At 41.4% G+C, this 16,478-nt stretch overlaps 1 protein-coding gene across 3 annotated transcripts in view; it reads right to left on the reverse strand.

Annotated features, from left to right (window-relative positions):
• SULF1 (sulfatase 1) overlaps positions 1-16,478 on the reverse strand; it is a 126,204-nt gene that overhangs the window by 40,653 nt on the left and 69,073 nt on the right. For all 3 annotated transcript variants that reach the window (XM_066578556.1, XM_066578555.1, XM_066578557.1), the window contains 4 exons: positions 9,435-9,604; positions 2,804-2,954; positions 2,024-2,199; positions 715-843 (listed from right to left, as the gene is read on the reverse strand). In XM_066578556.1, coding sequence (XP_066434653.1) covers positions 715-843; positions 2,024-2,199; positions 2,804-2,954; positions 9,435-9,604 — 626 coding nt within the window. The remainder of the gene's footprint in view (positions 1-714; positions 844-2,023; positions 2,200-2,803; positions 2,955-9,434; positions 9,605-16,478) is intronic.

Genomic DNA, 16,478 nt, shown 5'->3' on the forward strand with positions numbered 1-16,478 from the left:
ATTGGGTCCGGAAACACAAAAATACATGTGAGTGATCTTCGACTGAACAGTCCCTGCTAGTCATCGAAAGAACTCACGGTTATGGTGTCTGGTTGGTTTTGGTCTTCAAAGATACACTCACTGTTGAGCTCTTGCCTGTTTGGCCTTTGATGGAACACTCAGTGCTGAAAACTCTTGAGTGTTTACTCGAAAACTGCTCACTAGATCCCTCTCTCTCTCCCGATCCCCTCTGCAACCCCCCGCGCACCCCCCCCCCCCCCCCCCCGAATCTTCAGGGACGAGCCAGCAGGTACTCAAAAAAGGCAATGCTCTCTCAAGTATATCGCCTTACCGAGTATGTTCGCTCATCTCTACTGCTCACACATTCATTTGTGTTTAGTGGACTTGGCAACAAATCAGCATGTGTTGGGGAGGTGTCAAAATTCCAAATACACACCTGCCAAAGAACCTAGTTGGTGAATTATATTTCGACCCGTAAAAATGCTCCCAACAATATGTTCAGGGATTATGGAATTGAACAACAATCACTCGATTGTACACAATAGCGACTATACAGATGATAGTTGTCGCATGTAAAGCCACCTTTACAGGTTTTACATTAGCATCCAGGAGTTTCACCTCTCTCCAAACCTATATTTTGCAGTCATACAGTCTTGTTAACCTATTGAACTATTTATTATGGGCTCACATATTTGACTTGTGAAAAACACCTACCTATTTCCTGGTCTCTCTATATCCATCAAGGAAAGGACAGACTTCCCATCCATGTCAGGAGGAGTGTCTAATCCTGCAATATCCAAAATAGTGGGGGCAATATCCAAGTTCAGCACGATGTGAGGCACACTGCAAAATAGAACTGCAATTAGATCATCTATAATTTTACTAGAGATGAGCAAGTATACTCACTAAGGCACATTACTCGAGCGAGTAGTGCCTTAGCTGAGTATCTCCCCGCTCGTCTCTTAACGGAAGGGAGATCTCTCTCTCCCTCCCCCCCTCCCCCCCAACTCACCTGTCACCCACACCGGCCCCCGAATCTTTAGAGACGAGCGGGGAGATACTCGGCTAAGGCACTACTCGCTTGAGTAATGTGCCTTAGCGAGTATACTCGCTCATCTCTAAATTTTACATAAACAAGACAAATTGAAAAGGTGTAGTATTAAAAAAAAACTACAGTATAAGTGCAAGGTCGAGAAGACCAAATGCGACATTACTTATAATCACCTGATATGCCCAGTACGCTCTATAGAAATGAAATAGCCAATCTGTGCATGAAAAGTTTCAATACTGGGTGAAGGGGTATATGAAGAGGGGAAAAAGCAAGCATATCTAGAACTTCTTATCTTGGAAGAAACAATAGAAGCGCCTAAGAAAAATTCATGACACAAACGGTCAAGAAAGTGTAGCCCAATGGACATTTTACAGTTTTTGGTTCCCGACTACTTTTTTGGGATCTGCCAACAAATATCTATGGGAGCCATAACAATTTAAGGCAGCTCGAATTTTTTATATTAGAAGGGTTTTTTTTTGTTAAGAGTTCCACAAACTGCAAGTTATTAGTTCTCAAGACAACAAATTATATACAATTAGTAAAGTTTTGTCTCTACTGGAAACAGGGGAAAAAAAACAAATGGAACAATCAGTAAACTTGTCATTAGGACCATGTGTTGGGCACAGAGAGTTTGGTTACAATCAATCGTTATGTCTCTGGAGAACATATCTAGGAATGTAACTAAAACCCTTTGATACAATATTCCCAACCCTTGCACATTATAGCATTCAGATCTCAGCTATGTCTGTACAGAGTACACTGCAGACTCCCAGGCCTGGCTGTTTATATTACTTGCCGTTTGTAACCAAGCTGCACGAAATCAAAAAGAAAAAATGATTTTCTTTGTCTAAACTACTTCATGAAGTAGTTTGATGCTGATGAAGTCCAGGACGGAGTGTCTGAAGTAGACAGCTATGTTATCTGTAGACATATGAGAGATACAATAGATGTAAACTAGAATTAAGAGCTTACATTGATCCTGGCTCCACATTTGGACCACGAACAAAGAAAGGGACTCGAATATCAAAGTCGTATGGCATGGACTTTCCTTTCACGAGGCCAAACTGTCCTATGTGGTAGCCATGGTCGGCTGTGTAGATAACGTAAGTGTTATCCAGTTCTCCAGTTTCAACCAACATGTTGTATATCTAGAACAATAAAAGATGACTGATGTTACATCAGGAATACAAAAGTAGGATCAAAAAGCAAAAACTAAAAACCCAAAATCCACCACTTACCGTATCCTACCAGATAGGAAAATCTTGTGTTATCTGGATACATTTGAAGTGACCCTCCAGTCAGACCAAATTCTGTTTCAGGGTATATTACCTGTCGTTATTCTTTTCTGCCAATGTATCTGTGCTGCTTTGGGATCCCATTTTCAGCTGTCCAATATAATCAATGCAACTTTCTAGCTACCTAATGAACGCTATGCACTACTCTCTGATTGGTCAGCATTGATCATGTGAGTAGCGCTGCCAATCAGAGAGCATGTATAGTTTATTGGTAGTCCAGTACTATCACTCCATCTTGATTGGCTGAAAACAGGACTCAGAATAAGTGGAGGGGTATTGGGACAGAAGATGAACGGCAGGTAGTATAACCGCTTCTTCTAATCCCAGGACAAAATTTTGTCCTGAAAGTAGAGTGAAACAAACTACAAACTCCCGTAATGAAAAGACCATTTCAGGTAATGTACCCCCAGCACAAACAAACGGTGAACACCACACAGAAAAAAAGGGGGTAAAATACCTTCTCCATCGAATCGTCCACAGACATAAGTGTTTGCAGTCTCTTTCTGTGAAGCACATTTGTAAACTCCATGTGAATTGGTAGCATGGCCCCAGTATATTGCATGATCCAATGCTTGTCCATATTAGGTGCATAGTTGTAGCTTGGAGTTCTGAGGGAAAAAAATGTAACGTATTAAGTTTATCACAGTTATACAATTCATTATATTGTACAATTTAGTGACAGTCATAAAAACATATGAAGACCTTAATGGGTTGACCTCTTTAGACAATGACTTTTTAATAAGGGTTTCAACAAGAAAATCTGATCGCAAGATGTTCTGCGCCTGAGACTCTCATTGATTAGCTGTCATCTATGGGGAAGCTAGGAGCAAGTTGGCAATTCACCGACAGTGTGACCACAGGGGATATGAAGCATTACATTGTTTTCAATTAAATCAATGGGCTCACCATCCCCCCCCCCCCCTCTATTGACTCAGAAAGCCCTAATTGGCTTAGAAAACCATTTTTCAAAAACCCGATCTACCCCTTTAAGTTTGAAGTCAATTTTACATTTCTTGTGCAGTCCTAGGCTCTCGCTCACGACCTGAAGGTTGCACATGAAATCCCCACGTGGTTCAGGTAGCCGGCTCAAGGTTTACTCAGCTTTCCATCCTTCCAAGGTCGGTAAAAGGAGTACCCAGCTTACTGGGGGGTAATAAATAAATTACCTGAAAGCGCTGCGGAATAAGTTGACGCTATACTAATAACAAGATTTAATTTAATGTCATTTATTTATAATCTTGGTCCAAGCACCGATACAACTCTGCTTAGGGACAGATTAAACATAATTGTAAGTGTTCTAATCTTTATACACGAAGACAAACATAATGTAGAAGTCCGTCTTGGAAGCCTTGTGCTAGAGATCTTATTATAAAAACCCAAAGTAAACAGTAATTCGGCAAGCAGTCTTCTCAGGAAACACAGATCAAATCCCTGTCAACTAGGACTACAGATGATTAAAAAAAATAACATTTCTATCTTCAATTTCTGCGAAATTAACATTTCTGGGAAAACACAATCTTTCTGTGTAGAGATGATTTATACACTAAATGCAGTAAAGCAGGCGAGCCTTGAATGTTACATAACTCATTTCATTAGATCAATGTCCATTAATTAATTTGATGAATTGGATGAAAACATCTGAAAAAAATTCTATTTTAATGCTAAGCTGAAAAATGAAATTCAGATCAGTCATATAAAAAAGGTATCTTCTAAAGACGGTTGCATGACTGGATTCACTCATTTTGGTTTCTTTGCTAGACGACTGTCTAAAGGCTTGTGTACGTAGACGGAAAATGGCCTTGCTGTAATGAGCACCAACTCATAAACCATGTTGATTGGTGCTCGTACACAGATGTTCACATATGGCAGACGATTGGCTTTACAGGGACAAGTGTTAATACAATCGTTCATCCCTAGAGAGCGGTCATTGGTTAACTGTACGGCTACCTGTTCACACACAGATGGAGCAGTAAGAATGTTTAGGCTTGCATAAAATTAGTAGATCAGTCAACGAAAGAGAATTTGATCTTTTTCATGTTTATACGCGCCGACTATTGGGAAAAGCAACATTTGGGTGCATGCGTATGCCCAATAATCTGCTGATGTAATTGTAACTTAAGGGCCCTTTTGCACGGGGAGATATCACCATTAACCAAGTGCAGTTCATTTAAATTGGCTGCGGCCAATCACAGAGCCCAATGTTTGACTGCTGACCACTGATTCGCTGCAGCAGCCTGTGAAGTCTCATACATAGGCTGCTGCAGTGTGTAAATATGTCACGGTGGAGACTCAGAGCTATTGGTGGTGAATGAACGGGGAGCCAGCAGAGGTGAGTATTAGCTCATGTTATTTTTCAGCATGGGGAATCTATTTAAGTAAAAATTTGTTGGACAACCCCTTTAATTAGCAGCTCTACACAACATTTGGGAGCTTGTTTGGTAGATCCAAAAAGCAGATCAATACATGTGTATTTACTAAAACAAACTATATTGAGAATGGCATTGTACAAGGCAATGGCTTAGAAGATAAGAGCCAATAAAAACACCAATATCATGACAAAAGAGTTTAAGGTGTTGGCTTAGCTTACAAATTTCCCATATCTCAAGCCAATTGAGCATTTGACACCTCCGGAAGCCTTAAGGAGTCCATGCGTCAACGGGTCAAAGCTGATCTTGTACTTAAGATAACACACCAAGCCCAAAGTTGTTCAAGCTTCGTCCAGAACACAGTAGATTCCCATGCATTGGAAGCTCATATTTCACATCAGCCCATGTGAAAAAGTATCCATGTGTATGGTCTCCTAGGCTGTAATGGGGCCATGTGCTGTCCTATGAGGAAATACATGGACAGCAGATGGCCCAAAAATATGCTTGTGCACCTCATCTTTATGTATTATGTGTTATCTTCAACTAATAATAAATCCAACACGGATTGCCATTATGTCATCCCAACAACACGGTATATATAAAAGACGAAAGATGTTAAGAAAAACATCTTACACTCCAAACATAACATTTTGTGAACGTTACTTTGTCATTGTTATCTGTGTGCCGAGAATCTTTTTGGAAAATATTATCGACATTGAATTAGAAAATTGGAAATGAACATCTTCTAGACATCTTTGTTTTTTAGAATCTGGAGGGAACATCTTTTGGATCCTTGAAGCAGTTCCACCCCTGCTGGATTATTCCAAGTATTTTATCACTTGGACAAATGTTCTGGGAAAATATTTATTTATTTCCTGCTTTTTTTAAGCCAATGACATTTAAGTGGTTTTTATTTTATTTGACAAGAATGCACAGGAATAAAAGCTTTCACTCTCTCCCAATAGGGAGGTGCAAGAGATTCGCAAAGAACAAATAAAAAAACCCTTCAAAAACCTGTTGCTTACAGAGGCTTCCACAAGTGGGCCTTGAAGGCAAAGTTTTACGAAGGCAATTTAATAGTAGAACCAGCACTACCCAACTATGATAAGTAGTAAATAACAGCAAATGAACACCCATTTAAGTGGAGCCATGTTAACGATTCTTGCTGTCGTCATGTTCAGAAATATAAGCATGATAGTAAATTTCATCAAGTCATTACTGGAGTATATGACTATGCCAGAGAGGGTAATTACAAGAACAAGCGGCATGTATCCAATGTAGAATTTCTAAGGTATATATGACAGCTTTTGTCCATTTATCAATTAATAGCATAAGCTGCCCATTTAAATTTTTTGTACATCTCTTTACAACCGTTTCCTCTTATGGATTATGGGCATCAAAAGATATAAATGAAGCAGCTTTGCTAGTCTTGATTAAAGGACCCTGATAGACTTTAGAGTTGACTTGTTTGAACTTGCTTTAAAAATGGCAGAGCCCAATTACTGTCTAGTGTGTTGGGGTAGATCAACTTTCCCCCCATAGATGGAGTAAAGAAGGAGTGTGGATGCTGAATTTCAACACCTGAATAGAGATAAGCGAGTATACTCGCAAAGGCACATTACTCGAGCGAGTAGTGCCTTAGCCGAGTATCTCCCCGCTCGTCTCTAAAGATTCGGGGGCCGGCGGGGAGCGGCAGGGGAGAGCGGGGAGATCTCTCTCTCCCTCTCTCCCCCCCGCTCCCCGCCACAACTCACCTGTCACCCACGCCAGCCCCCGAATCTTTAGAGACGAGCGGGGAGATACTCGACTAAGGCACTACTCGCTCGAGTAATGTGCCTTAGCGAGTATACTCGCTCATCTCTACATCTGAATCTTTTATTCGTAGAGAGATAAGCCATCAACAGAGATGTCTGGTGGCAGCTTATTTCTCTACTACTTGTGGTCAAATGAATGTTATAAGTAAGGGACTGGTATAAAAGCAGTATTCCACAACTGAAGGATAAGACTAGACAGTGCTTGCTTTTAGTCTGTAATCAAACCCATATGTGTCTACAGCTCCTATGAAGACATATAGACACATAATGGTTGGATGTTTTTACCAGCCCCCACACCCCGAAACAATTTAGGTGGCTCTGTTGGTTCTGCAGGAGAAGGACATCATATCAGGGCTACTGATATGCTTTTGGTGTCATTTTAAAGCTAAGAACGCTATAACATAAATGACAAAACAAATAATTGTGAACTTGTTTTTTTCCTCTATTGTACCCAGCAAAAGAAATTCATCAAAGTAATTCAATCCATTATATTTTCCTGAAATTGGTTCCTACAAAAACTAGAATTGATTCCACAAAATACAAGCTACACTGACAAAAACTAAAGTTCTAACGGCTGGAACAGAAAACGATTTACTGGCTCTTAAGGCTAAAATTAGTTATGTTCCTAAGGAATTAAAAATGCACTTAAGATGAATTCTCAGTCAAATTTATTTATATGAGACAAATTCAAAATCTACAATAAAAAGGCATTTTTTAGGGTTTTTCCCAGCTTTAACCCTTTCCAATCCACTGTCTGACGTCTAAAGACATTCTGATTGGAGGCTGTACAGCTCCGATGTCAGAAGACATCCAGCAGGGTATTCTTACTGTATATAACTGGCCGCTCTGTTGTTGGGGGCCTCTCCAACATGTACTATACCACAGTATTGGCTCTAGCCAGCAGATGGCACCATTGTGTAATGGCAAAAAGAGAAAGCTCCCTAGGAAAACCCTTAATCCAAAATTGGATTGCAAAGGGTTTACGTAACAGTAAGAGCCCTAGGGTCAGAAACGCTATCTACTTACGCAGAGTACCTAGACGGTGAGTGAGGAGACTCAAAAGGCCAGTCATGCTCCTCTGGGTAACAATCAAATAAGGGAGATTGAACAATACCTACACAGTGCCACCTATTGGAAGGCAGCATTCCTTCAAGTTAATGTTAGACTCTTTATACAAGCCTTGTAACAATGACTGGGAATTAAAACTAAAGCCAGACTCCATGTACATACAGCTGTTTTAGGGCGTTTGCCCTTCATCACTGTGCCCTTTCACACACATCGCAAGTTGTGGTAACTTCCTTACCAAAATCCTCAAGGCTCTGTGCAGATTTTGTTGTGGAACAAAAATGGCTTAAATAAGCCTGCAATTCCACACCAAAATCCACAGCTAGCCCTGCAAATTTTGATGCAGAATTCCGCAGCGGCAAATTCTGCTGCATGCCGGTGGAAATATTCCATCCTTGTGAAACGACCCTTAGGGGTTAATCAACACTGTTTATAAATGTGTTTTTTGATCTCAGGCGCATTGAGTAATAAAAGCTGGTGGTAAGAGTTTGCTGTCCTTTAAATGAAAAGAAATTCATTAAAATATGATTAGAGATGAGCGAACGTGCTCGGCCACGCCCCTTTTTCGCCTGAATACCGCGATTTCTGAGTACTTCCGTACTCGGGCGAAAAAATTCGGGGGGCGCCGTGGCGGCACGGGGGGTAGCAGTGGGGAGTGGGGGGGGAGAGGGAGAGAGAGAGAGGGCTCCCCCCTGTTCCCCCGCTGCTACCCCCCGCACCGCCACGCCTCTCCCCGCCCCCCGGTGCCCCCCGAATCTTTTCACCCAAGTACTGAAGTACTCGAAAATGGCGGTACTCGGGTGCGTAAGTACTCGAAACGAGTACGTTCGCTCATCTCTAAATATGATCATAAATGGTTCATACTGGCTTTGATATGGTCAACATCTGACTAGAGTATCAAGCTACTCCTGCTGTGTCTAGCAGATAGCCAACTAGCTGGAGATTCTAGGAAGTTCAAACCAGGAACACTGAGAGCAGTTCGTGATCAGATGTAATGCTGCTATGAAAGGTCTTCTGCTACACCCAAGGTCATAGCAACATCATAATAATCTGGCCACATAATGTGAGATCTCTAGGTCAGCCACTGCAGGCGATCATCTCTTGCTTAAAGAGTACCTGCACTTTCACTTCGGAGCACTCCTCCTCAGTCGGCTGTTTTTGGCTCCTCCCAGCAGCTGAAGACAGCCCCATATAGCGTTATATAAGCACTACATGGGGCAGTCTTTAGCTGCCAGAAGCAGCCAAAAACCGCCAATGGAGCAGGAGCGTTGCAGACAGAAAGTGCAGGTACTCTTAACTAATTGGAAGGGAACCCCAACTACACCTGAAGGCAACCATACAAATGGCTGACATGTCTTTTAGTGTTGTACATTGTTGATCAACCGCCTAAATGAAAATTTTAGGACCTCTTAGGCCAAATCATGTATTCTAGTTGTTGAAAGAGAAAACCTGGAATGCCACCTACTTAAAAAAACCAGTCCACTGATTTTTGGTCTTACAAAATCTGCGGCAAACGGCAAAAACCAGGGCTGTTGACAAGTAAGGTTTTGTTAATATTTTGATTGTTCTTCTATATTCAAAAAAAAAAAATTCTGAAATATTTTTGTGATTTTTTTCCCAGCAAAAGAAACCAAGTAATCTTGTAGATATGAGACCTTTAATGGCTAACAAAAATACATGAGGTTATTGCGAGCTTTCGAACCTCTCAGGATTCTTCCTCAGACGTGGATACTTTTGGACACACTGAAGAATCAATAAGAATCAATAAATTGAAGAATCAATAAATAGGTATCAGGAAATTCATTCCTAGTCTTTTTGAACTGGAGAATGGATTGCTACTCACATATGCTGGGAAGCATTTGGGAAGAGCTCCGAAAATTGTGGTGCAGAATCCTCCGGCCCGTGTGGTGCAGCATGACTGATGACCATCATAACAGGCCGATGTGGGTACATCCTCTTGGTCTGTTTAAAGTAGCTAATGCTGTCATTGGTGATGAGGTCTGTGAAATAGTCCTAGAATGTAAGGAAATAAATCATGTTATCTATGTATTCTTTACAGTACATTATCACTAATTAATATTCATGTCATGTCCTGGATTACAGTAACAGCATTATCCCTGCGATATTAGAAGAAAACTCCTTGATGACTTATGGGATGGATTTACAGGATTTAAGGTCAGGTTGTTTATTATTCCAGATAGCCATTTTAACCCCTATAGTTACACAGTGATGTCTAGAAATGTGTGTAACTACTCTTGGAAAATCTTTAGCAGCCCTTATAGTTGGCAGTTGGACATTACCTAATGTTTACAGAAAGAAAAAGCTTGGCAGATTAAAAAGAGAATGTTATGTATCACCTATATTTTTATAAAATACCAAATAGTGATATATTTTCCATTTTTCCTTATCTTTTTTTATTTTGTGATTGTAGATTTGGTTCATTCTATTGTCTGTATATAACTATGAGGGAGGACACATTTCCTGAGCTACAGAGATATGCTTTATGGCAGCCTCCAGAGGCTAGCTTTACAGTAGAAATCATGGGCCATGCACACCAAGGGTAGGGCCGATCCATTGACTTGTATACGTTCTAGATGTGTTCTGTGACCCGTGCAGAGAGGTGGAGCAGACAACACAGGATTCACCATTCACTATAGATGAAAATCGGTTTTTCTATATAAAAGGTGTCAACTTTCATTGTAATCCAGCCTGTGATAACGATATGACTGGGATAAAGAAATATCTGGGGAAAAAAATCAAAACAAACTTTCTTAAAAAAAAATGCTTAACATAAAAACTTGATAGATACAAATAGGTCATTTTCTGATGATACATTAACTTTAACAAGCTGGAAGGCAGAACCAAGTTTCCACATTACTTTTTTGATCATGGGTGGACATAAGAGTATCACCAAGAACAAAAGGATGTATGCCACCCTGATTAATCTCATGTGCATTTCTGGACCAAACCTATATACACATGCCAAGTAAAACATTTGACATCCTGAGAGTAAAAAGAAGGTTGATAACGCTGTCATTACAACATGGTTGGGTCATTTGTTGAACCTAATTTCTAATACACATTGTGCTGAACTTCTCTCTATATAATAGCAATTCTCTCTGTATAAAAGCAAATGTATGGCTTGAAAACTAGGTAGTGATAAAATTATTTTTGGTATATATATATATATATATATACACACATATTATCTTAATATACTCCAGTTTTGACCCTCCTATTTTCTGCATCTTACTTTTAGCTCTACTGTGTAGGATAGATCAGGGTTAGCAGAGTCATCTCATTATGATTGAGCTCTACTGCACAGTGGGAAAGCTTAGGTAAGGCAGAATAGTAAGGGCCCTTTTACACAGGCTAATCTAGGTGTTTACAGAAGTGCAGATCACTATGATTGGCACTTCTTTGGCTAACCTTTATGCAGTACAATTCAAGCTATGTGATAGTTTGTTCAGCATAGAAAATCATTGTCGGCAGTACGTTCCCCACTCACATGGGATTATGTGCGGTTAAGAAAAATGTTTTCCGCTGCACAAAAGATGTGATCAGACAACAAGTGAGTGTTTGCCCATTTGTCGGCTGATATTGTGTAGCTTTACAGGAGCTGATACTCTGGAAAATGAGTGCTCATATGAACGTTTGCATCAGATTGTCGGCCGGTGTAAAAGGGTGTTAGCACTACATCTGAGATAAAGCTCACCACGTGGCTCACTTACCTGCAGGAATGGCATTAAACAGGCACTCCCCTGAAAACACAGTTTTTCATCCATGCCCCCCCCCCCTCCCCTTCCTTCTTGATCTGAATGCCTGTCACACTCTGGAGATCAGCCTCCTGCCCGATGCTTATCAGGCACAATTTTGATGTAAATACTGTGCTGATGCATCATGGGATCAACCCTTTCCAATCCACTGTCTGACGTCTGAAGACATTCTGATTGAAGGCTGTACAGCTCCGATGTCTGAAGACATCCGGCAGGGTATTCTTACTGTATATTACTGGCCGCTCTGTTGTCAGGGGCTTCTTCAGCATGTCCCATACCACAGTACTGGCTCTAGCCAGCAGATGGCGCCATTGTATAATGACAGAAAGAGAAAGCCCCCTAGGCAACCCTGAATCCAAAATTGGATCGCAAAGGGTTAATGTGAAAGATAAATTAGCTAGAGGCAATACCATTTTCACCTGCCAGGTGGAGTGTGTCAATATCATTAACCTCTACATTCACTTAAATAAGCTAAAGACCATACATATACAGTTAGGGAGAGTTAACTATTATCTTCTTTGTTATACCTGTGTGACAGGATTCTCTAATCATCATCAATAATCTGATAGGAGTGTCTGTCCCCTCTGAGAACAGCATGTGTGGTACAGGCCATACAATTTCATCACACAGGAAGTTCGAGTCATGACCCCCTCCTTCAGAGAACATAAAGGTTAGAAATTCCCAAAGGGGGAAGGAGGTCACCATGAGATCATATGACCCAACTGAAGGGAATAACAAAGCAAGGCAAGACTAGCTGATTTATATGTACTGGTGGGCTGGTGGGCTGGTTACATAGTGAATAGAAAAAAATATTTTTCAGAGGGTTGCTTCTTTAATCCATCTGTTGTTGGAGAGTGTATTACTCTATTGACACCTCGCTGACCAATGCTCCCAATTCATTAAAGCGGTCCTAGAGCGCCTACACCCTGCTGCACTATCTATACAGAGAATGCAGGAAGGAGGTGGGTGGCCGTCCCCAGGGAAGTATTCATAAGACTAAAATACATGAGGCACGCCCGTCACTGAATAATGGCAATTTTGATTCCAGACAATGTCAAAAGATTACATTGCATTTAATTGCTCAGGCACATTATATTCTAGCCATGTAATCTACAAACAAGATCATCATTGAAAGACACCCAATCTATTATCTGATGTAATTATATACCAACCGATCCAAAATATGACATACTGGAAAACAGTACAGAAAACAGTCTTCTGCTTCGGTGTTAGAATTCACATTGAGATCAGTCTATACTATAATCCTCGGCTTCTTATTAAATTCAGAGTTAAAGCTTTCGGTAGTTGCACATAATTGGATTTTAACCATCACGCAGGCAGAAGGACTTGTAAAAGCATCTCTGGTGTACAAGTTCACATCACGTAGACCGACATGATCACTAGGCTCACGCAGCTGCTGTCATTAAAACGAGAGTCTGATTTGCAAATAAGTATACTTAACCTGTAGCCAAGAAGGCTCACGGAAATTGTGTGGCTCAGGGAAATTGAGGAAATGGAACAAAAAAGGAGGGGGTTGGGGACGAAGATGAATTTTTAAATTAAACCACCTGCCACCACTACTTGCCTGTAGTCTCATGCAAACTTCATTGGAAGAGGTCTAAGAGACAAGTGGTCTCAGAACAGCTGCATAAGCACGGCTGAAGAGACGGAAACCAAGTTCCTTGCAAGTGAACCAGGTGTCCCCCCCCCCCCCCCCTTCCAATCCCAATCCTCAGTTTACCATATGGAACTGCCACTGCTATGAATCAGCTTGTTACAGTGAAATCGTACAAGGCCATATTACATTCTGGAATGACTGGGAAATGATGGCGCGTTGCTACGTCTAACATTACATTACTCGAGTAGATTGAAACCGTTATGTCTAATTGCAAAGCTCGTTTTGGTTGAAACGTTAAAACAGACCATGAAATTACCGGTTTATAATGTGTTTATTCCATGTGATCATCGCTTTAGTATGAGTGAAACATTCCAAGACTGACATATCTTGAAGTGTTCCTACTTAAATGGTAACCAATTTTTCGAGTTTGTGCTAATGATAGCTAGTGATAAGTCAACTTTTGAAAAGTTCGGTTTGGCTGGATTTTTTGCAAAAAGTTTGGTTCAGTCCGAATTGAACTGGAAGTTCACCGAAACCCCTAAAACTAGTGTATAACACTGTCAAAGAGCCATAAAAGCTCTGTATAACACAGAATATAATACGGGGTTTATATGGTTCTTGGACAGTGTTATACACCATTGTTCAGGCCTAGTATCCAGCGAACTGAACCAGAGTATGCTGTTTTGGGCAGCACTTTGCTAAAAGTTTGGCTTGGCATGAATCTTAACTGAGCTTTTAGCAAAGTTCAAGCTGAAAGAGGGTTATACTAGTTGGGTTTGCTCAACACTGATGATAACCAATGGGATAACTAGCAAAACTGCAATTAAAGGGGTTGTCCCGCGAAACAAAGTTGGGGTATACACTTCTGTATGGCCATATTAATGCACTTTGTAATGTACATTGTGCATTAATTATGAGCCATACAGAAGTTATTCACTTACCTGTTCCGTTGCTAGCGTCCTCATCTCCATGGTGCCGTCTAATTTTCAGCGTCTAATCGCCCGATTAGACGCGCTTGCGCAGTCCGGTCTTCTCCCTTCTGAATGGGGCCGCTCGTGCCAGAGAGCTGTTCCTCGTAGCTCCGCCCCATCACGTGTGCCGATTCCAGCCAATCAGGAGGCTGGAATCGGCAATGGACCGCACAGAAGACCTGCGGTCCACTGAGGGTGAAGATCCCGGCGGCCATCTTCGCAAGGTAAGTAAGAAGTCACCGGAGCGCGGGGATTCGGGTAAGTACTATCTGTTTTTTTTTTTAAAACCCCTGCATCGGGTTTGTCTCGCGCCGAACGGGGGGCTATTGAAAAAAAACAAAAACCCGTTTCGGCGTGGGACAACCCCTTTAACTTTATTTATTCAAAATTATGTTTTTGTGCTAAGAAATCACTCTAAAGTGCTAGGCGATTCCCTTCTTCCGAGCTGGCAGTCCAACTGAGTGACAAGAGGTGTGGCAATGTCAGGAGGATGTGGAGGAGGTGGAAGAATTATTGTGCTCGTTATACTGCATAAAGGCCCCCGGAGATCAAGGAGAAGAAAGGAAGGACTAATAAAGACCTTGCTTGCAAGCTAATAGGGAATCAACGTTTACTTAGTTTTAGCTACTGAAATCAAATCTCCACTGCTCGGTCTTGCTGTACACTGTCCTACACAACTGTTTTATGTCTGCGTGCATATTACAGACATTTAGAGAGCAGAATCTGCAGTTCTATGCACAGTCTACAGAACACAGTACAGCACCCTGGCTTCTTCCGCCTGTCCTGATAAGACTGGAAATCAGATGAACACCCTGCAAAGGGGAAAATAGGGGAAATACAAGCTACAAGTGTCCCTCATGTACACAGCAGCTTATTCTGAAAAGTAATTTGAAATGTTAGGCAGACTTTACGTGCATTATTGCTTTTTTGTCCAGGAACTATATATCACATAAATCCCACAAAAGGATCATATGATGCGGCACACATCACACGCAACGTGGAACAAAACGTAGAGAACACTGAAGACATATCACACTTCTGTCTGCCCAGAGCATCTGCTATAAAATAATATACTATACTATACTATACTGCCAGACATTGCTGCTTCATCCCATGGCCCAGTAATAGAACTGGAAAGAGTCCAACATTCAGCCTTGTTTTTGGACGGGTGTGGAACTGAAAACTGGAGTTTCCTGGTATTTATTAGGATGTGCAGTGAATACAAAGATAGAACGTTTCTGCAAATATTTAAAGCTCTTTTGACTATTAAATACCAAGTGGATTGCAGGTCTGCTAATGCAGAATTTAAAGGGGTTGTCTGGTTTAGAAAACCAATTTTCAATTGGTCTAATAGATGGGGTCATTTATTAGCCAGAGCAGAAAGGGTCTTTTGTCCTGGAAGACTCAGCATGAACAGTCCGCTGCTTTCACTGGGACCCGTGTCATGCATCAATTACCCTGTGGAGGTGCTGCAGGGGAATTGAACAGTAACTGTCAAATTTCTCTAAAGAGATCTGATGTTCCTTGGGGATCTCAGCAGTGGGACACCTTGTGATCTGCCTATTGTTAGGGGACTCTTAACAGAAAGGGATTGTTCCAAGCAAAGAGCCTCTTAAAGGGATGCTGTCAAGAGATTTATGCTGTCTGCATGCAATCTCGACTGGCACCAAAACTGCAGACTTTCTAAACAGTTTAGAAATGAGCTGGGAAAGAGGAGAAGAGTCATTGGGCTGGCTCCTTGCCCGGCTCACTGCAGAGTCTCAACATAACTTTCTAATGTGGGTGCTTGTTGGGATTTCATGCTGCCATTCTCTGCCATGGACTTCAGACTTGATGGTCCTTTTAAATGGGCTGGTTATTGGGCCTGAGTATTCCTCCGAATGCTTGTTCTCCCGACAATCAGGCTAGGTAAAGGGACCAACAATCACTAATGAACGAGCAAATGCTTGTTCGTCAGCTGATTGGTTCATTTATGCAAGCATACAAATGCTGGTTGATTGATGGTGGCACATCTTCCCGTGTGAACAGGGAGGTGTACAGCCAGCCTAAGAGCATGAATGGTCGTGTTAGCCTATAAATAAGAAAAAAAGGAAACAAGTGCTGATTGTCCTGCATGTTGATTGGGAATTGTTACATCAGGCTGAGAATTTGGCCATTAGCACGATAAATTGAGTAGTGTAAACTGGTAGGGTGCATACTAACCTTCCTTGGCGTTACAATGCCAGAAGGCATTAAAGAGAATCGTACATTGGAATTTGGGCCCAAAAAGCGTCTACCATACTGCTATTGAGCACGTTTAACCCTTTCCAATCCAATTTGTATCCTGGTTTTCCTAGGGGGCTTACTCTTTTCCTGACGTTAACAATGACACTATCAGCTGGCTAAAGCCAGTACTGCATGAGGTGACACATTAAATAGGCTCCAACAGTAGAGAGGCGGGCAATATACAGTAAGAGAACCCCGACGGACGTATTCCAACATTAGAGCTGTACAGCCTTAAATCATAATGTCTTCAGACGTCA

The sequence above is a fragment of the Eleutherodactylus coqui genome, chromosome 9, assembly GCF_035609145.1.
Source record: "Eleutherodactylus coqui strain aEleCoq1 chromosome 9, aEleCoq1.hap1, whole genome shotgun sequence".
NCBI classification, from domain to species: domain Eukaryota; kingdom Metazoa; phylum Chordata; class Amphibia; order Anura; family Eleutherodactylidae; genus Eleutherodactylus; species Eleutherodactylus coqui.